General features: G+C 31.6%; 1 protein-coding gene across 2 annotated transcripts; it reads left to right on the forward strand.

The window, feature by feature from the left end:
* Nucleotides 1-17,268: 17,268 nt before the first annotated feature.
* Nucleotides 17,269-21,281, forward strand: LOC137837697 (uncharacterized). 2 transcript variants are annotated; one of them, XM_068646801.1, is made up of 4 exons: nt 17,269-18,408; nt 18,510-18,598; nt 18,744-19,883; nt 20,471-21,281. In XM_068646801.1, the coding sequence occupies exons 1-4, from the start codon at nt 18,189-18,191 to the stop codon at nt 21,254-21,256; spliced, it is 2,235 nt and encodes a 744-aa protein (XP_068502902.1). In that variant the 5' UTR covers nt 17,269-18,188; the 3' UTR covers nt 21,257-21,281. The 2 variants fall into 2 exon arrangements, with proteins under 2 accessions (XP_068502902.1, XP_068502899.1); XM_068646798.1 differs by having other exon boundaries at nt 17,899-18,408; nt 18,741-19,883.
* The last annotated feature ends 747 nt before the right edge of the window (nt 21,282-22,028 follow it).

Raw genomic sequence — 22,028 nt, forward strand, 5'->3', positions numbered from 1 at the left:
CCAACTAGCATTTACCATATCCACTATAGAATTAGAATTTATTGAACTAGCTTGTAATGAATAATTTTAGTGAACCATCTAGTTTCTTAACATTTATTGAGACTTGAATCATCTGGAGAAACCATTTAAGTGACATTTCAGCTTTATAACGAGAAAAAAAAAAGTACTATTTATCAAGTTTTCCTATTGTTTAGGCATGTTTGACGAAAGCTATTCATAACAATGCTGCTATATATAAATTTTGTATCATCAATTGTGGTTCATATTTGAGTTGTATTTCACTAAAGTTTGAGTGAGAGTTATTTGACATGGACCATGTTACTTTGGTATGTGATTGTTAGTTAGAAATTTTTATTTATAATTTCATTTTTTTTTTACTGAATTGACCTAGACCAATTCCCTTTGCATTAGGGAGTATTCAATACATTTATAATTCTGAACTTGATGTTATTCAACATGCCTTGATTCTTTTAGGAGTGCATTGAAAGAGTCCCACGTCGATAAAATTGAGAGTTAAAACAACTTTATATTGCTGCAGACTAACTACATAAGTTATGACTGGGTTATGAGGCGATGTATTGGGCTCATACTACTGCTGGGCTCAGGAAAGTCCCCGGGCCCTCTCTGCAGAGAGATTCAGGCCCGTTTAAGGGTAACGACGTGCTGGGATTTGTGTTGAAGGCTGAGACACGTGTTGAGCCTATGCAATTCCCGCCGTAGAAATTGGCCGTAATTTCACAGTCATTCACATGGTCAAGATAATATTCATTAATGATATTTATTATTTTTTGTAATACAATAAAAATTAAAATTTCTACTAATTAAAATTGCATGTTTTGCCACATACTTTTATATATTGAAATGCTTCAAGTTCATGAAAAAAAGAACACTTTATTTTATTTTCTCTCTAAATTTATTTCAATTCGAAATATTTGTGAGTAAAAATAACGATTATAGAATTTATTAGGTTTGGTGCATCAAGATATGGTGTTTGACTTGTCTCCAACAAAACCTAGAGGTCGAAAGAAAGAAACAATCCATCATTTATACATTAATATAAACTTAAAACTTGAAGACAATTTTTTTCTGGATATATGTATTGCAAGATACTTACAATTTTGTATGGAGGATTGTTCTAGTGATGATTGTAGAGTTGTTTCGAAGATATAATTTGAAACATTTCTTAGTCTTTCGGCTTTGTGAAAAATACATCTTCAATGCAAATAACCTAATATATCCTTAGAGTGTAATTTGTTTCAAGAGGTTGTAATTTGGTACAATCACCGCATGCTTCGCTATTCCAATCACTATTTCTTCTCTCAAGACACATGATTTGTCTATTGATGATTGTAGGAGTTGTTTGGAAGTTATAAATGGAAATATCTCTTAGTCTCTCTTAGGAAGCATGGGGTAAGAGTATTGTATCCCAGTTGCAATATCAAATTTTAATTGTTTCAATTTTTCTAGGTTCCTGACCAACCTCAACAGCCAACGTTCGGTGATCCTTCCTTAGCAACGCACGGGGCGATAATATTTTTTTGAACCTATGGGGCAATAATATTTTTCTAATCGCACGGGTGATAATTTATTTTTATAATTGCACGGGACAAGTAGCATATGTTTTTGGGCTTGTATTTGGGCCAATAGTAAAATATGACTAGTTAGGGTTAAAAATGACTAGTTAGGGTAACAATTGGGCTTCTTTGAGCCCAATGTAATCCTAAAACGTCTATGGTATATTGGAGGACGAAAATCACCTTGGCATGGAGCACATGGACGTCCACATGGCAACCTAGGAGTGAAGAGGATTTAGCATGGAAGGTGTGAGCTAAACATGGAAAGCATAACTCCACATAGCACATTCTCATTGGAGAGTTTTATTTTGAATTTTAAACTTTTGGCTCCAAAATGTTCAGCCCTCTCTCCTATAAATTGAGGTGTTTGGCTCTCATTTTTCAAGATTAATATAGAGTGAATTGCTGCCAAAATTGTGCCAATTTCACTCCTTGTCTCCTACCTCTCTAGGATAGACATTTAGTCTTCAATTTTTCCTCTGTTCCAAGTGAGATGGCCTCACCACTCACTCTCCACACCTAGCATGCACCTTCAAGGAATCCACAAGCTCTACGTGAGCTCCTTGTTCATCTTCCTCCATTAATGCTTCTGCCACTCCACCAAAGAAATTGCAATCGGATGAAGACACTCTTCCATCATTCAAGATTTTCATAAGATCCAACTTATCTAAATCACAATTACTCAACTAATGTAATTGTTGACAACAGCTTCAAAATGTATCTAGAGACTCTTTTCTCTTACATGTCTTCCAATGCCACCAATGACAAAATGTCTTATATGGGCGGTGTGAAGAATACTGTGGAGGGGCTCTTCATGTGCCAAGGTGGTCTCCTATCTCGACTATGGAAAAAATGCATCCTCAATGCAAACCACCTAATATCCTCATAGTGCAATTCATTTCAAGAGGTTGTAATTTGGTACAACCACTACATGTTTCCAATCACTATTTCTTCTCCCAAGTGGTAAAAAAATCCAAATTTTTAATTGAACGCCACTAGTGTCTCCAGCACCCCCAGAGTAAAAGTTCTTCACCTTTACACTATCAAATATGTTTGCTAATCTGAAAAAGAAGACAAAGGATAGTGATGAGAGATATCTGATAAAATCATTGAAATTGAATGATTTACAAACGTTTTATGCTCTTAGCCAATGCACGTAGGATTTTCTTAGTGATGATTGTAGGAGTTGTTTGGAAGTTATAAATGGAAATATCCTTTGTTCTCTCTTGGGAAGCGTGGGGGGGGAAGAGTTTTGTATCCCGGTTGCAATCTCATATTTTAATTTTTCCATTTTTTTTGGGTTCCTGACCAACCTCAACGGTCAACGTCCGGTGATAACGCACAGGACAATAATATTTTTCTGAGCGTACGGAGCGATAATATTTTTCTGATCGCACGGGGGATAATATTTTTATGATCGCAAGGGGCGATAATATTTTTCTGGTCGCGCAGGGCGATAATAATTTATTCTGGTCTTGCGGGTCGATAATATTTCTCTGACCGCACGGGGCGATAATATTTTTCTAGTCGCGCGGGGCGATAATAATTTATTCTGATCGTGCGGGATGATAATGATTCTGATCGCATGAGCGATAATGATTCTGATCGCACGGGGCGATAATGATTCTGAGCACATAAAGATAATGATTTTCTGAGCGCACGAGATGATTATAATTCTAATCGAACGAGGCGATAATCAAAACCACCACTTCCTCATCGTCATAAAGAAAACACAAAACTCATATAGGAAACATGATCCTAGAGCCTGTGAGGACATCCATGGCTTCCTGTAACATTTTCTTTCTCTTATTCCTTCCTTCTTAGCTTCCTCAGTTTTGCAACTACTTAGGGACAACACATTTCCAACCCTACCTATTTATACCAGAGTTGCTCCCAGGGCAACACTGCAGATGGCAACACCTTCCAATCCAATCTCAAGACCCTACTCTCCTCCTTATCAAATAACGTCACTTACAACAGTGGATTCTACAAAAACACAATCCCTTAATAAAACTTCTCGAACTCTGTCTTTGGACTTTTCATGTGTAGGAGTGATGTCCTTTCTCAGTTTTGTCAACAATGTATCCAAAATGCAACCCTCCAATTATCCTCATATTACCCGTTGACCAAGTGATAAGTGCCTAACTTCAGTAATATTTCATATTAAAATATAGGCATTTTTTAGGATTTATTGCTAATTTACATATAAAATAATCCCAAATTTATGAACTTACACCTTTTTATATTTTTTATGATCTTTATTTGACTAAGAGTATTTTATTCCCAAATTTCGTGTTAATTGCAGATTTCTAAGGAAGATTGGAGATTTGAATTTAAGATGAATGATTTGAGCTAAAAAGATAAAGATAGAAGGTCCCAAAAAGGAAAAAGATGCAAAGAAAGATTGGGCCTTTTTTTATGTTTTATCATTTAGCCCATTAGCGCGACACAGGAAGCAACCTAACCCTAGAAAACTAGGATAAATAGAGGGCTAGATGTTCAACTGTAGTGTGTCAGATTGAGAGGAAAACACTATAGAGTGAATTGTAACCCAATTGGGAGAATGGAAGGTGCTAGAAGTATGTGTGGCTAATTCTACCCTTTGGGATTGGGAGTAATCTACTCAAACTATTATGTATTGAGGTGATATCTTATATATTAATATTCAGTTCTTGATTGATTATTGGTATTGTTGTTTTACTTTTAATTTTCCGTGACAATTTGAGAATCTTAAATCTGACCGGGAGGTATTTTTAGGGTTTGGACCTAAACAACAATACTTAACATATTTGAGTGTTAGGAATAGACTTGAAATGTTAATTGCTATTAACGTCTGAGCTTCGTTCTAAGTTGTTCTCTTCATTCTAAGTTGTTGTTCTTATAATTATGCGATAGATCGATAGTTAGGGAACATTCTTAAGGATTTTATATGCGAGAAATCGATATAAATGATTTTTATAGAACATCAATTTCAATTAAAGAACCTAATATTGACATGCTAATCAAAACACATGAGAAATACAAGAGTGAGAGAGATGAAACCTAATCTCTATTTTTTCATTGAAGCAACTAATTCTTTGTTTGTTTTCTGTTTCTTGGAATAAAAAATTTACTGTTTCTTGTTTCTAGTTTGCAATTCAGAGAGTTTATTGTTTGTTTCTTGGAATAAAAAATTTACTGTTTCTTGTTTGCAATTCAGAGAGTTTATTGTTTAGCTCAGTATTCTGAACCTATCACCCAACTCAGTATATAAGTTGTAAGATACTTAGAATTCTACATCAATTTTGTTTTCTTCTAAATTTTCTCTCCTTCTCTCAAATTATTGGTTATTATTGGTTTATATTTGTGGGCATTCGAATTGAGGTTTTTTGGCATTCATGATGTGGGCCTTGAAAGTGGCATTAGAGATGACAATTTTGGTGAGGAAGGTGAAGTTAAAGGAGAGAATAATTTTTTGGCATAACATTAATAGTGGAAACTACAGCACGTGGGACTCAAATCCTTTGTTTCCACAATTATATTGTAAGGTATTTCACTCAGATACATAACACCCATTTCTGGATTCAAGAGATTTAAGAAAGCTCTGCTTTTTTTGTTTTTGCAACCTTTTTCCTTGAGGACAAAGAAAACATCATTTGATGGGTACGAAATGGTAAGTTTGATTGCGAGGGAAATGTGTGTGTGCCTCTCTCTATTAACCAACTGCATAATCATCACTAACCAAAATGGTGTAGGCAAACCCATTCCTTCAAAACTGTCTAATTCATTTGTCTTTTTATTCAACAAAATTATGCAAAGTGTTGAATTATTGTGGTAGAAGGGAAGAATTAAGAAGCTAATTGGGAAAAGTTAATGGATAGCAAGCATGCCACACAACAAATCATCAACTTGTTTACACTTGTCTTCTACCAACTTTCACCTACAATTTTACAACTATTTTGCAACTTTTGCCTCCCCAAAATATAACAAAATTTCAAAACCTATGTGCGTTTGCAATTCTATCAACAATTAACTTATCAATTAATCAATTCATATAATATTTAAACTAATTATTATAAACTAAATCATTTATAATACTATTTCATCGTATTTCTTGCTAGCAAATATTTCACGTTCATAATAAGATTTTTTTTTAATCTTTATACTAAGTTATTATGATTTCTGTATGATTAATTACGTACAATATTTTACTACTAAAATATCATTAAATAAAAATCAATTTTACAGAAAAAATAATTAATTAATATATTAACTGATTTTATAAAAGAAAAAATATTAATATTTAAATTATTTTTTATTATTGAAAAATAATTTTTAAATTAATATATAATTAACTACTAAAATTTTAGTTATTAATTATTTAATTATTTTTTTAATGTTTTATACTCCACAAAACTGAACACAATTTTTTACTCTCTCCGTGTACTCATTTATAAGAGAAAAAAAATAATAGGGTAAATTATACGTAACACCACCTGAGATTTTTTGTGAAATTGAACACGAAACTTCCTGTTTTTTTTTTCAATGTTTACGACTTCCCTTGGAAAAAGTATATGATGTAATATTTTTTTCAAATATTTTTCAGGTGGAAACAGAATTTTTTTTCTTTCAAATATGAGTGTGATGTTTTAAAAATAATTAAGGTAGGGACAGAGAAATGAAGTAAGAAAATATTGAAAGTCTGACTACTTTCACTTTAATTAGTAATACCTTTTAAAACAATCCTAAAATTGATTAAGATTATATTTCAAATAAATTATTTTCATTCTAAATTGTAATAAATAAGACATTATGAAGTAATGTTTGAATGAAGAGTAGTTACGTTGAAATGGTTTTTAATTTATTTTGATTAAGTTGAGATAGGGAATAATTTAGGATGCAATGAAAAAGGTGTGTTGTTGTTTTAGGTAAGTTGCATGAATAGGGAATGGGAGGGTGTGGGAAGAGGTTGATTTTGTTTCCCATACTCAATAATGGTTGCTTTTAAGGCTGTAAAATTGAAAGCATGGGGTTTTTATACATACCCAGACAATACCATCAGACACATACATGCTCTATCAAAATCTTAGTGCCTTATAAATGTAATGTGTCCTCTGTTGCTTCCCCCATTAGGACCCTACTCACCTTTCTTTTAAACCCCTATCCTAACACACGCTCCTCTTCTACCCTTATCTCCAACCCTACTCACCATTATTCTCTTTTTTTCCCCTTACTTTCTCATTTCTCATTTTAAAATGCAAATCGAAAACCCCTTAATCAAATAAAACAAAAAATAGATAAATATATACGACATGTGTAACAAAAGAAAGTTATTAAATATTTAGGAATGATCCAACTCGTGACATGAATTTTACTAAGATATATTCTAGTATCATCTTAAGAAGTATATTTTAGTTGTTGGTTTTTTGTGTCCTGATTAGATGGGGGGTTTTCTTTGGAGCGTCGTCGTTATGTGTTTGTTGGGATTTTGTATCTTGTTCTGGTTTGTTATTATGGTTATTGTGTTATAATGTTTGTTGATTCCCTAGCTAATTGGGTGTTAGGAACTTGATTTTGATTTTTGTATAAGGGTTGAAACACCCTTGAAATGTCTCATTTTATTTTATTTATTCTTTGCTGATAAAAAAAAATAAGTTTACTCTTAACTCAATCTCACAAAATTAAATTTATATTTTTTTAAAAATTAATTAAAAAAAACTATATATTAATGAAATATTTGAGGTATTTCGTATAAAAAGAAAACAAAACATTACAACTTATTTTTGGATCAAACGTTTATCATTAGACTAAACAAAAATAGTTAATGTCTAATCTTCAACCTACAATATATATTTAAGGAATGTTACAATTATGAATTTACATTAAGTTGTTCAAAATCACATATAAAATATCTGTTAATATGTTTCTTTATTAAATTTTACACACGTTTAATTTTCTGCTTAAAAGTTGATTCTTCTGTATTAGATAAAGAATTTCATTGTAGGTTTTACTGCTAATTTACTTTGATAATGCAAGCATCCAACCATAAATCACATATCTTTAGAGTCACTTTTTATCCAAATTAATTTAAACTAAGCACATCGTGTATCACACCAATCATACTATAGTAAAACAATGAAGTTATAATAGAGCAAGAAAACTAAGAACAATATATGGTAGCCAAATATTAATTCCAATACAATATGTAGTAATTTTTTTACATTTTTCTAGCCCCCAATTAAATAGGAACCACTTCAAAATTTGAAGCTCTCTCTCTCTCTCTCTCTCTCTCTCTCTCTATATATATATATATATATATATAAAAGCCTTGAAGATAGATATAACATAGATTATGGAGCAGTGTGTAAGAGGGTCAGGAATAATGTAAGGGGGAATCTGCCAAGTTTTGCGCAAAAACTGAATCTTGTTCTAAAGATGACCTCATGTGCTCATTCAAAATGAATAAACGAAAAACAAAACAATATACGATATTATTTATTAAATGTTCACATAAATTAATAATAATAATTTAAAATCTAAGATGGAACTGTGTATAACGGATAAGATGTTACTTTCAAAATGCAAACAACATTGTTTTGAGTTGAGACATGCATTCATTAAAATTAGCCCATGTTCTCTCTCACGTGCCTTCTCCAACCAAGGGTTTTCAAATTTTTACAAGTTAGTTAACTCAGTTATCATTTTAAAACTCACTCTCACTACTCAAATGTTTTTCCCATATCTTGTAGTAAGCATGCATTCAAAATACTCACTTGCTCTCCAACGAGATTGACCATATGCATTGTTTTTAGTGTTGTGTAAATGAAATTGTTTATAAGATTTTCAAAACAAAAAATAGCAACTAAATCTAAAAAGAAATAATTAATCATTATATTATATTATTTTTAAGAATAAAATATTATTAGTTTTTAAAATGATTTTTATTACTAATAAAAATTTATAAAATATTTCTAAATTGGTATTTAAATTAACTATCAAAGTTTTAACTGCAAATATTTTAAATTTTAAATTGGTCTCAATTAGTCTTTTAGAAACTAATTTAGAATCTAAAACATCAATATATAAAACATTAATAGCTAATAGTTAGATACCAATTTAAAATCTGCTTTATAAATTTTTATTAATAATATAAATCAAATACTAATAATTTTTTACTCTCTAAAATTATTTTTAATTTAATCTAATAGTAATTAATTATTTTAATATCTAAAATTAGTTATAATTTAATGATTTTTTTTGTATGGGGTTGTTCGATATCCTACTTCAACCAAAAATTAAAACATTTCATATATATATGTAAATATAAATTTTATTTTATAAATTAATTTTTTAATATTAAAGTAAACTTAAAATGTATTTATTGAATCTTGATAAGAAGTATGTTATAATTAGATTTGGAAGGTAAGAGAGAGAGAATTTGAATAATGAGTTTGTTAATTTGCAGGTCCATAATTATGCAGGCAGATATTGGGACCACTTTTACACAAGCCTTCACTTTCGAAAACGACACCACATTTAATTACCCCAGCCATGTGAGATGTGTGGGAAACTAGAGTCATATCAAAGATTGAGAATAGAAACATTTGAAATCAACACCTTGTGGTCCCTTTTAACAACATGATTAATTATCACCATTCCAAAATGTAATAATTTTACTTACCCTCACAAAAAATAAAAAATAAAAACCTGGGTGATTTCTCACTAGTTTCACCTGTCGGAGAAAATGCACACACTTTGTGATAATTATGCTGCCACACGCTTCAGACCTTCATCATCTTCACTGTTTCTTCCTACTACTCTTAGTTTAAACATAGCGGTTAGTACAAGATTAATTATGTTTCTCTCTACATTGGATTTGGACGCCAAACCAACTCAAATTATTTTCAATGCATCTTTCACTCAAATCCCTTCAAGAATTCTTCATACATCATATATTTTAGTATTATTCAAAAAATTTCATAATCTTGTGTTATTAAAAAAACCAAAAAAAAATCTTAACACTAAAAAAAAATATGAAATAAAAACTAATTTTAGATAAAAATAATAGTTAGTTTCTACAGTGACTAAATTAGATATCATTTTAAAGATAATAAAATTTTTTTATTTCTAAATTAGTTTCTATTATGTTATATGTTAGATGATTTCTAAATTGGTATCTAATTAGCTATCAAGAGTTTCGCTACCAAATTTAGAATTTAAATAATTAGTAGTTAAAATTTTGGTAGCTAATTAGATACCAATTTAAAAACTATTTAACAATAATAAAAATTAATTTAAAAATCTTTTTTTTTTAAATAATCTATAATTTAATTAATATAGTAATTAATTATTTATTGTCTCTAAAATTAGTTTTTATTTCATGATTTATTTTTTAAACTAGTTCACGTTGATACATAATTTTGGAATTGATACACCTATTCTTGAGTAAATTACTAATTACTTTTGAAATTTCCTGAAATTACAAAGTTTTTACTTTTTGTTTGTATCAGTATAATATCTCTTTACTGTTTGACAAACTGTTATAAATGTTAAAGATAAGAGGAATCTGTATAATTTATAAAATGGGTTTAAATTATTTTACATAACAGCAATGAATTTGAAATATTAGATGTTGCAGAAACTAGTTAATCCCATCAATATATATTTAATATTTTAATTTTGGCAGTAGAAGGATTTTATTTGTGTGGGTTAGCATAAAAATTTGAATAAAAAAGTTATTAAAAAACAGTACAAAAAAATTGTGTTTGGCTATCATAGAGAAAGGGTTAAAATCACCTGAGGGGAGAAGGGAATCAGGTTCTGACATGCTTGCACTGGCCAAATTAATAATAAGTCAAATCTTGAACACTGTTGTGCACCAAATATTTTGGCACCCTATTAATTTGGTGCTTCATAATTCTCATCCCTTTGGTTGTTGATTTCTTGACAAAAAGCTTTGATCAACATTTAATTTCTTGCATTTGTTATTTACTTGATTTTAGCAAGTACTTCACCAAGTGCTTTATTTGACAAATAATTTAAGTGGAGGCAAGCTAGACAAAACAATATTCTCTAAATTGCAGAACAAATCTTATATTTATATGAGGTAGAGAAGACAATTGCACATGCACCAAAAAGAAACTTCATTGTGAATTTTCATTAAGAGGGATACACAAATGGCTCTTCAACTTAACTAACTAGTGAAATCACATAGCTTTTTATAATTTCACCCTACACTACCATCTACCACAAAATTCAAAAGTATTTTGCAACTTAAAATGGTAACATAGTTGGTACAAGTTAAGATATATTCTACCCAATAATAATAAGTTTTAATTTCTTTTTCTGATTATATGTGTCATTTTGATACTTTATTTGTTCTCTCTATTCTTCTTTAATATTTACAACATTCAAATTATTGAACTTAGCTTTTATTCAACACCAAACTTTAAATTTTATGTCTTTATTTATTTCAATCAATTTCAAAAACATTTTTCGAACGTGGGTATTTGATTTTTAATGATTACTGTATATTTTTTAAAGTTTGAATATATATTATTGTTATTCAGTTCAAGACTGAAGTCTTATTCCCTCCATAATAATAATAATGAATGCAAATGAATTGAATACAATTAATATTGGTAGATGCAGTTTGCAGTCTCTTTCAGTGCTTCTAGTTTCTTTCAAATTACCTTCAACGTTTTCAAATGGAAGGTTATCAAGAAAAGTCAACAGAAACCTATTTGCAAGTCTTACACATTTATGATTGATAATTGATAGGGAATTGAACTAGTCAAATATACGGTCACGCGTGGGAACTACTTTTATACAATTTTTCCAGGTACACAAAACAAAAAGTACTTCAATATAAACAATTTACATTTATTCATAATTATTTCAAACTCAATTATGTATACATGAAAGAGAATTATTTTGTTACATGCTAAATTTAAAACCTACACGGAAATATAACTAAAAATTTAACAAGCTTTTTAGGGAATCTAATTAAAGCCATACACACCACTGTCACTTTTGATTTTATATTGTTAGGAAGTATAGGAGAATAATATCAAAAAGAGTTATAATGGACAAATAAAATAAATTAAGTAAACATTTTTACTCAGACTAAGTGTAGACGTAGAGCACATGCGTATGGTAGAAATACATACAGTGCGAAGGCATAATTAATTACGGTATTACTGAGAGAAAACTTTCAAAATCTGAAATACTATCCAAGACAATTATTTTTCAAATTCTTTAAATCATTTTTGTGAACTATATAACAATATATATAACAATTTTAATGCATATGAAATATTATTATGCACTAAATTATTATATATGTAAACACTTTTTAAACTAGATTAATATATATTCTAGAAGTTAAGGAAGTCTAGTTTTAATAAGATGATTTCACTTATATGATATTAATTTTTATATACAAGATTAAGATTGTTTTTAGGGTTTTTTTTTTTTTTTTTTTTGAATATCATAGGTCTTTTGAGTGATAAGTATCATTGTTTGAGTGTCATGATAACACTTTTTATTATTTAAGAAAATAAATTGAATACTATTCAAATCAACAAAATTTCATCTTGAGCAATCATTCGTCATTAGTCATTTGAGTGATCAGTTTCAAAAGAAAATATTATTGTTAGTGTCTCTTTTGCTCAAGTTTTAAAGCATAACTTGCATGAGAGTGTTATTGCTTGAGCGATGGAATAGTCACTTGAGCATTATCAATGCAAGATATGCATAAAATACAACTTCTATAAAATTATCAAAATAATTTTTCAAATCCATATTTGTTTATTCTAATTACTCCAACATGTTTGAAATGTCTATTTTTCACTTATGTCACATAATCGGCCTAATGACCTATTATACCACAATTTGACTCTTCTAACCAAACATCAAGTTCAAAAAAATAAGAAGTAATTATCTTCAAACATTGAAAAAGGAAATCTCAATATGCACAATTGTAAATTACATCTTGAATGAATTCAATTCCAGCAATCCAACCAAAAGTCGTATTCTAAAACAATTACAACTCAATATACATCGATTAAATTCATATAAAGATAAAATATCAACACTTTCAAACCTACTATCTCTCAACTTGGATGACATGAGGTGGACCTTGAAAAGTTTTAATATAAGCGGTTGGGATTCACAAATCCTCCAGACGTAAAGCACGTAGTGTCTTGAACCCAAATACATTATCGACAATTTATGTTCCAAGCCAATAACAACAAAATTACTACGCATTTCAATTCAAACACTTCAAAGTAAAAGACTAACAAAATCAATATAAAATACTTCATGAATAATTTCTTACCTTAATTGATATGTTTCTTAGGGAATTGCTTCAAAAAATTAGAAAAGTTGGAGAAGTCTTAACTTGCTCCTAAGATATTACAAGCCTAATATATTACTATAAACCTAGTCTATTAGAGATTCATCTATTTGATTATAATATCACAAGTTAGCAACATGCAACTCCCATTACCAATACAAACAATGTATATTTTTCTACCACTTTGCAAGTGATTGACTCTCTCATTGTCTACTCTATCATGCTTGTAAATGTAATTAGTATTTTATCCTTCCTACTTTACTAGATTTACAAATTATATAATTATTGTTCTATCCTTCGTACTCTACCACATTCCCATATATAATTAATCTTCCCGACTCACTCTTGTTTTTATATAAAAAAAATTACAAGGCCATCTCAAATTGAAGGAAGTATTTAATCTTTATATTGGAGCCCAAATAGAAAACTAAGGTTTACTCAATGTAATATATAACACATTTTTTTAAAAGTTTGATTATATAATATTTAAAATACAGACTTTCCCAAAATAAAACAATATAATTTGTTAAAGTCAAACACTTTCAAAGTCAATACTAGTATGCTAAACAAATCATTACAAACAACTAGTAATATTAGTTAAAGTAACAAAATAAAAGGTTATATCCAATAGAGATAACCAAAAGGTTGGCCGATAGGACGGTGTCATAAGAAAAAGGAGTTTTGGGCTGGGGTAATAGATAGAGTGAAAAGAAGACTGAGTAGTTGGAAAGGCAGGCTATTGTCTATGGCAGGGCGAATTTGCCTAATCAAGTCAGTTCTCTCTTCTATCCCTTTGTTTTACCTATCTATTTTCAAAATGCCTGTTGGGGTGGCAAACGAGATAGTGAGTATTCAAAGGAATTTCCTGTGGGGTTGGGGCTCTGATGGAAGAAAGGTAGCGTGGGCTTCTTGGAAAAAGGTGTGTGAAGCGCGGGAGGATGGAGGGCTTAGCGTCATTGACTTAAGGATTTTCAACTTGGCTTTACTCGGTAAATGGATTTGGCGTCTGGGGTCGATTAAGGGTGGTTTGTGGAAGGAGGTAATTGATTCCAAATACGGGGGCTGGAGAATTTTGAGGGAGGGAAGGGGAGGAAGTTCAGATTCCCTGTGGTGGAAAGATTTAAGGGAGGTATGGAGCTTAGAAGGGTGGGGTCAGAATTTTGAAGATGTCGTGGCTTGGAAGGTGGGTAATGGGAAGGAAGTTATGTTCTGGGAAGACAATTGGGTGGGTAGGGGGCGTTGAAAAGTGTTTTCCCGAGGCTGTTTTCACTTAGTGTCTCAAAAGCTTCCTCGGTGGCAGAGGTAGGGCTTGGAACAACAATGTTTGGGTTTGGAAGTTTGGTTGGAGAAGGAGTCTTTTTGAGTGGGAAAAGAGTTTAGTGTGTCTACTGTCTCAGGAAGTTCAGGGTGTGAGCTTGAATTTAGAGAAGGAAGATAGCTGGGGGTGGAAGGAAGGGGAGGAGGTAGGGTATTCGGTTAAAACTGGATATCTCCGTCTAGGGGGGGGGGGCGAATAGGGGAGAGAGAGGGGGAGTTTATAAAGTTCTGGAAGTGTAAGGTTGTACCTTCTGCACATGTTACGATGTGGAGGGTGTTGGAAAATAAGTTGGCTACTAAGGCTAACTTGGAAAAACGTGGGATCACGGTGGTAAGTTCTGTGTGTAGTCTTTGCGGGGTGGAGGAGGAATCTAACACTCATATGTTCTTTGAGTGTAGTTTTGCGTGGCGAGTGTGAAACCTTTGTTGTGCTTGGTTGGGCGTGCAAAGTGTGTTTCATAATGTTCCACTGCAAAATTTCTCTCAGTTTAGGTTGAGTAACGTGTCTGTTTCGGTAAATGAGGTTTGGGGAGTGATTTGGATTGCGGTCGTCAACGAAATCTGGAAACATAGAAACAGAGTAATTTTTAGAGGGGGTGTAATAGATGTATTGGAAGTATTCGCGTTGGTGCAACTAAAGGCGTGGGCTTGGGTTACTTCCAAGTCGTAGGATGCTATCTTTTCCTTCTCTGACTGGTGTGTTGATCCTTTGGTCTGTATGAAGATGATGTTTGATGTCTTATTTGGGTATAAGAGTGAGGGTTGTAGGCAGTTCTTTTCGGTTTTATTTAAGTTCTTAGGAGTTGGCGAGGTGTGTGTGTTGTGAACAAGGTTAAAGGTCGTGTGTTTTGTATAAGGGTTGAGTCACCCCTAAAGTGACTCACATTTATTCATTGTTTATTGCTGATAAAAAAAAATGAAGTTTTTGATACATAAATAAAGCAAAAACTATAAAAATATCACAAGATAACCAAATAGAGAAGAAAGAACATGCACACGAGAAAATAAGAGAAGCCACAAACTAAACCAACCAAAGTAACAAAGAGAAAAACAGACATCACTACAATGGACGGAGATAGATGATAACTATAGTAAAAATGTGAAGAAGAAGTGAAGATAAAATAAAACAAAATGAAATTATTGTAGGGTGAAAGAGAAGAGTATGCTTTACTCAATCATACAAATCTTCTTAATTTTAAAAATGTGATTGCAACACTTTCAATGATGATATCCTATTATCATAAAAAATTTAAAAATCTCACAAATTAACCAAATAGAGAAGAAAGAACATGCACACGAGAAAATAAGAGAAGCCACAAACTAAACCAACCAAAGTAACAAAGAGGAAAACAGACATCACTACAATGGACGGAGATAGATGATAACTATAGTAAAAATGTGAAGAAGAAGTGAAGATAAAATAAAACAAAATGAAATTATTGTAGGGTAAAAGAGAAGAGTATGCTTTACTCAATCATACAAATCTTCTTAATTTTAAAAATGTGATTGCAACACTTTCAGTGATACTTTCAATGATGATATCCTATTATCATAAAAAATTTAAAAATCTCACAAATTAATAAAATTTGTATGGCTTTTCAAATACTAAAAATTCAATAGAAATTGTATTTTATATAAATACTTATAAACATTGTGAAAACTTGCAAGAAAATAAAGAATAACTGTTATAAAGTAATTTTATTGTTCAATATCATGCTTTATAGAAGAATTTGATATAATTAACTACAACCAATTCAATTGTCAAAATTAGTTTAGTTAGTAGGTTAATTAAGGAAGATCAAGATTGGGAATTGGGAATTTGATAAGGGTCACCAATCAAATGCTTTACATGTTCATCTTCATTTTTTTTATATCATTTAACTGTATAATGTACATTTTATTATATATTTTATTATCACTTTACATTTTTTTTCTATCAATTGTGTTCAAACATATTCTTTGTAGTTTTGATACGTTTTGCTTGATCTCTTGTGTTACAGTTTACTTCTACTTATTCCATTTTTTCTAGATAATAACATTGGTATGAATTAATTATTGTTGAGAGCAATATTAATATTATTAGCAACTTGAGCGTGCACAACCACTTAAAAACACCAACTACTACCATTTACTTATATTTGATGTTAATAATAAAATGGTTTCAAAAATTTTAAACTGTGAAAAAACATCAATGTCTTTTTTAAGAAAAAAAATACTGAGTAACAATATAAATTGTTACCGAATCTGTGATTGTTAACATAATCTTTTAATTACACAATCCACTATTATGTGTCTTATTAATTCAGTGACTAATATCTTTAGCAATCAAGTTGAATCTTACAATAAGTTTTAATAAAATAATAGATTATTTTTTTTATTTGTATTATAATATAAAATTATTTTTTTATCTAAATTTTAGATTATACACATGTTTGCATAATATGAAAATAGTTAAAAATAATTTTTTTTATGTAAAATTAATTCAATTTGATAGTAGATATAGTGAGTATCAATATGTAATTGAAACAACAATAAAATTAAAAAAAAAACTAACAATTTTTAAAGAAATAAAATCATTTTACATATATCTTTATATTATAATTATTTAGATATCTAAAGTTTAAAAAAAATAAAAACCAATATTGTATTATATACCTAAAAGGAGATTCAATTATTAAAAGAATCATAAATAAATACAAAAAGTAAAACCAAAATAAAAGTGTTAAGCATAAAAGTAACATCTGCTTTATGTTGTCTGTATGATAAAAAACAGTATACAGATGTGAGTATACCTAAATTAAATAAAAAGTTTACAAGAAGAATATACGATGTTATTAGAAGACATGACAGGACATGATCCATTTTCAATTAAAGTTATAGAAAAAAGTTGAAATCACATCAGAAAGTTGAGGGAATCACGTTTTGGAAGGAAGCACCTGGTGTAGGCATGTGTATGTACAGTACTCTGTATGCAGAATGACCGTAGGATGATACGTATATGGTTCTGTTCTGTAACGAACAAAGAAAGAGAAGAGAATCAATGTGCGTGGTCATATCATACATATCCTTATCTCTTTCCATTCTTAATTCCTTAACCATTACACTTCCCAATAACTTGCTTCTGCTCTTCGTCTGGTTTTCGTAATAGCTTGGAAGTGAGTGCTGTAAAGAGAAAAGGTACACAAACAAAACCCCCATCTTTTTTCTTTCTTTTAAAAGACACAAAAACAACATTTTTACAAAAAAAACATTACCCAGTTTCTTAAAAATAGAGGTTAACTATAAGTTATAATACACTTTCATGATGTTCAATAAAAAGTTCATCTTTTATGAACCCTTGTATGTTTCAAGAGAAGAGATGTTTATGAAAATAGAAAATCATCATTTGATACCATAATGAGTACATGAGAAAGAAGGAGATAAAAAGTTAAAAAGAAAAAAGTGAAAAAAGAGAGTGGAACAATAAAATTATGTAGAATTTCTTATTGCAGAGTCATAACTAACATTCAATGTGACCAATATTATAGAAAAAACATGATATATGTGTATCTTGAGAGAAGAAGTTTTACTTGATCGAGGTGGTCTTAAAATACAATTTTTCAAAAAAAAGGGTGACGTCATGTTGGGTATGTTTATCATTCAAAACAATGAAGAAGGTACATATTTTAATATGCATTTTATTTTGTTGCGAAATTGAAAAGGTATAATTTATTATATAGATAGTGTTCTCAGCTCAGTGTACTTAATTCCTTACACTGTGACCGTTTTATGCTTCAAGGATCCGCTTTTCTCGCTTCTTCACTTGCAGATCCCACAAAGTTTTTGCTACCTCTCTCTTTCTCTTTCTGTGGCCACTGCTTATTGTGTCATTTTCATTCTGATTTCATCACTTCTTTGACAACCCTTTTTCCACACCATCTTTCTTGTTTCTAAAGTTCAGCAAAGCCATAGGCTTACCAATTATGGGTAAGGAGGGGTATTTTGCTGGAAGAACATCAAAGAGAGGTGTTGTGGTAGGAAGAGGAGGAGGGGATGCTGAAACACAAGTCCCTTCTGGTTGCATGTGTGCTGTTTTTCAGTTCTTTGATTTCCATCCCTTTCATTTTCCCAACATAAACCAACAACAAACCTCTTTCAAACCACCCTCATGCACTTTAGAAGACCACACCACAGTCTCCAAAGGTATTATCCTAGTCATTACTAGTTACTAGTTACTAGTCACTAGTCATGTTTCAAAGCACCAAATGCTTCTTTTTTATTCTCATGTGGGTTGTGTAATTCAGGTGCTGAAGCACCTAGGAACAGCTTGGAATCAGAGGATGGTGATGGTCCTGTTTCATCTCTCTCATCAAAAGAAGATTTTAAAATTCCTGTGAGTTTTAGATTATGAGTTTTTTTTTTATGAGTTTCACTTCACACACTCCTAGTTGGGTTTGTTTTGTTTATTTTGTAAAGTGAGTAATGATAGCGTAGCACTGTGGTGATTATTTTGATCACTTGTTTTGGAAACCCAGAAGAATATTATACAAATTAAGACAAGTGGAGGCACAAGAACAGGTGGTGGAAATTTGAATGACTTGTCTGCAGAAATCACCAGCTCACCAGGGACAAAGACACCAACTTTGGTGGCCCGGTTAATGGGTTTGGATCTTCTTCCAGGGACACACTCACCCTCCTTTTCTCCTTCTTCTTCATGTCTTTCCGCTCCCAACACACAAGGCAATGCGCCACATCTGCACCACCACCCTAGGCACAAGCAACATGTCCAAACCAAGCATAGAAACAGCATAGACAGCAGTGACATTGCAGCCACCAGATCTTTGCCTGAGACACCAAGAATCTCCTCAGCAAGAAGATCAGATGTTGATTACCACCACAGATTCTCACTCCAGATCAACAAGGAAAACATGAATCTTGGTGAGGATTTGGAGCTCCCTAGGCTCTCGTTTTCCAAAAGGAAGTGTGATGAGAACAATGGCAGGAGTCCAAGCAACTATGCCAGACAAATAGTCAAACAGGTTAAGGAAAGTGTGGGCAGAAAAGTTGGCCAAGACATCACTAACACTCTGAAAACAAGAGAAGAAATTCTAGGCCAACCCAAAAGCAAAAAATCTTCCAAAACATCATCATTGAAAGCAATTGATGAAACTGAAACTAGCCCACTGAAAGCACACTCAAACACATCTTCCTATTCCCCAAGGCTTAGATTCCTTGACAAGCACAAGCCAACCACACCATCGCCACTCACCCCAAAAGACCAAAACATGCTGAAACTACCACCACCTCCTCCTCCGGTTAACACTCAGCTTCCAAGAGTTTTAACAAAACCAAAGCCTCAAGCATTTTCGTTGCAAGAGCAGAAAGATTTTCATCAGAACAACACATCTGTCCCAAAATGCAAAAGGGCTACCAATGAAAAGTTCAACTCAAGGCTCAAAAGGCCTCCACAGACATCGGACATAATAAGAAACAAGCAAGAAGAATCATTCATCATTCGCCCCACATCGCCTACTAGAGCCAGTGACACCAAAACCACTAAAAGCAAGAAAACTCATCCATTGTCAAGTAATCTCCTCAACAACATCAACACTGTACCAAATCTTCTTCCTGTCAAGACAGACCCTTCTCCTCCAGCAACCAAAATTCCTCCAAAACAGGTAACTCATTATTCAATTTTCAACTTTTTTCAATTATTAAACTTTTTTCCCTTTAGAACTAGTTTCCTTTACCAGTCTCTACAATGGATTCCATATGCTTAACTTTTGTCATAAAAAGAACTATTTTTATCAAGAAAATTTGCTTTTAAAATTTAATTACGTGTTTAAGTTTTTAAGAAAAAAACCTTCTTTTTATATGAATTTTTTTAAAATATTTTATTAAAAATATCAACTTTTTAGAAACATTTTTGGAAAACTATGAAAAGTTGTCTATGATTAAAAAAACATGAATTTAATTTTCTTGTATGTATGTAAGTATGAATGTTATAATTTCAAATAATTAAAAATCATTATAGGCTTAATTTCTAGAAATAGTTATTTATCAAATTTATAGTCTTTGTATACATCATAGACATATCTACAACTAAATGATAATAGAAGAAACTTTCCATCTTGTAAATTAATTTTTTTACTGTCTTTAAACAATTTTGAAGAAGAATAAAGTAACCAATAAAAGATGGACTGAATAATTTTCTTTTCTTTTTTTAATCACCAAAACATTAAAAATCTATCTATGTCCCAAACAGTCACAGGTGTGTGATAGTCAAGAGTCCAAAAGCAGCTCACAGTTATCTAGTTCTTCGCGCCAGAGGTACAAACAAGAAGGAACAACCACACTCGCCACCCGAGAAACATCACAGAACAAACCTAACAGTGCTTCCGCCACCATTGGAGCACCCCAACCTCACTCTCACACCCCACAAGAGCTTCACTACATCACAGCTATCCTAGCCCGTACAACTGCCCTAAACGTAGAGGGCACCCCCACAAACCCCACACTACTGCCCCTTCACCACCACTGGTTCTCCCCAACTCACCCACTTGACCCATCAATCTTCCTCCACCTCGAACACCTTGCCGCCAACAAAGATCTTAGCTTTCCCCCAAAAGAACAACTGGGTCACCGTTGGAACAGGAAGTTACTGTTTGATCTGGTGGACGAGGTTCTGAAGGAGATTCTGCAAGAGAGTGGGAAAAAGAGACTTTGGTTTCCACATGGTGTTGCTGGTTGTTGGCACAATGGAAGCGTTGTGGAGAGGGTGTGGAAGAGGGTGGGGGAGTTCCCACGTGCGAAATGTGAGGTGTTGGAGGACATTGATGGATTGATTGAGGGAGAGGACATGGAGAGAGAGAAGAATGGTGAAAGGTTGGAGGAAGAAGGAGAAGGGTTGGTGGCAGAGATTGAAGGGAACATATGGGACACGTTAGTGCATGAAACGGTTATGCTTATAGATTGCTTGGGAAATGTGAGAAAAGATAAGTTCTTAGATGATGTGAAAATTTCACATGTTTGTACTGTCTCTCAATTTTAATTTTAAACCTAATATCAGTACATAATTGAGTTTCATTTTATTAGTTATGTATTATTAAGATTATTTAATTATAATAATCAGGAATTATTATTTATCATGATATAAAAGTGTTTATCTTTTGTTCATGTTCCCAATTATCTAAACATGGTGTAGTGATTTTACCTTGATTGAGATTGAAAAGTAATTGTAACTTAGAATTGTTTTTACTATATATTTTTTTTTTCAATTAAAATTTGTTTAAAATATAGTATATAATGTTGTAAAATTATAAAAATTATGAACGGTTTTGAATTTTTTATATTTGTGTAAAATAATAAAATTGAGTTTTAGTTAAGAATGTATGGAAATGATGATGGTATGTATAGTAATATTTGTAGTGGATGTTTGTGGTTGAAGTAAGGACGGCGTCGTTTAGCAAGGAAGGATGTGTCACGTGACATGGTTGTGGGGGTCCATGTGCATGGGTTTGAAGTTTGAACCCTTCGATTGTAGGGTCAGACAAAGAATTTGACCCCTCGACAAGACTGCTCTATTCATTGGTCATTAAAAGACAAGATTTGACAGAGGAATCCACGCCCCACACTTTAGTTCCCCTTATCCCCTTCTCTCTCTATTCAATTTATGAGAAGTACATATTACTATTTTTTTAATTTAATTTATTTTGCTATTTAGTAATGCTATCTTGGGTTAGGTTTTTCAATATTATAAGATTTCAAATATCAAATCCAAATATAAATGTAAAACTCTATAATTAACAAAGAGATTGAGTTTG

The sequence above is a fragment of the Phaseolus vulgaris genome, chromosome 4 (genome assembly GCF_000499845.2).
Source record: "Phaseolus vulgaris cultivar G19833 chromosome 4, P. vulgaris v2.0, whole genome shotgun sequence".
Taxonomy (NCBI): Eukaryota; Viridiplantae; Streptophyta; class Magnoliopsida; order Fabales; family Fabaceae; genus Phaseolus; species Phaseolus vulgaris.

Excerpts from the sequence above, each read along its gene's own strand:
- LOC137837697 (XM_068646798.1), top strand. The coding sequence starts at position 18,189 with ATGGGTAAGGAGGGGTATTTTGCTGGAAGAACATCAAAGAGAGGTGTT. Across the intron at positions 18,409-18,509 it reads CCACACCACAGTCTCCAAAG|GTGCTGAAGCACCTAGGAAC; the intron begins GTATTATCCTAG and ends TGTGTAATTCAG. Across the intron at positions 19,884-20,470 it reads CCAAAATTCCTCCAAAACAG|TCACAGGTGTGTGATAGTCA; the intron begins GTAACTCATTAT and ends TGTCCCAAACAG.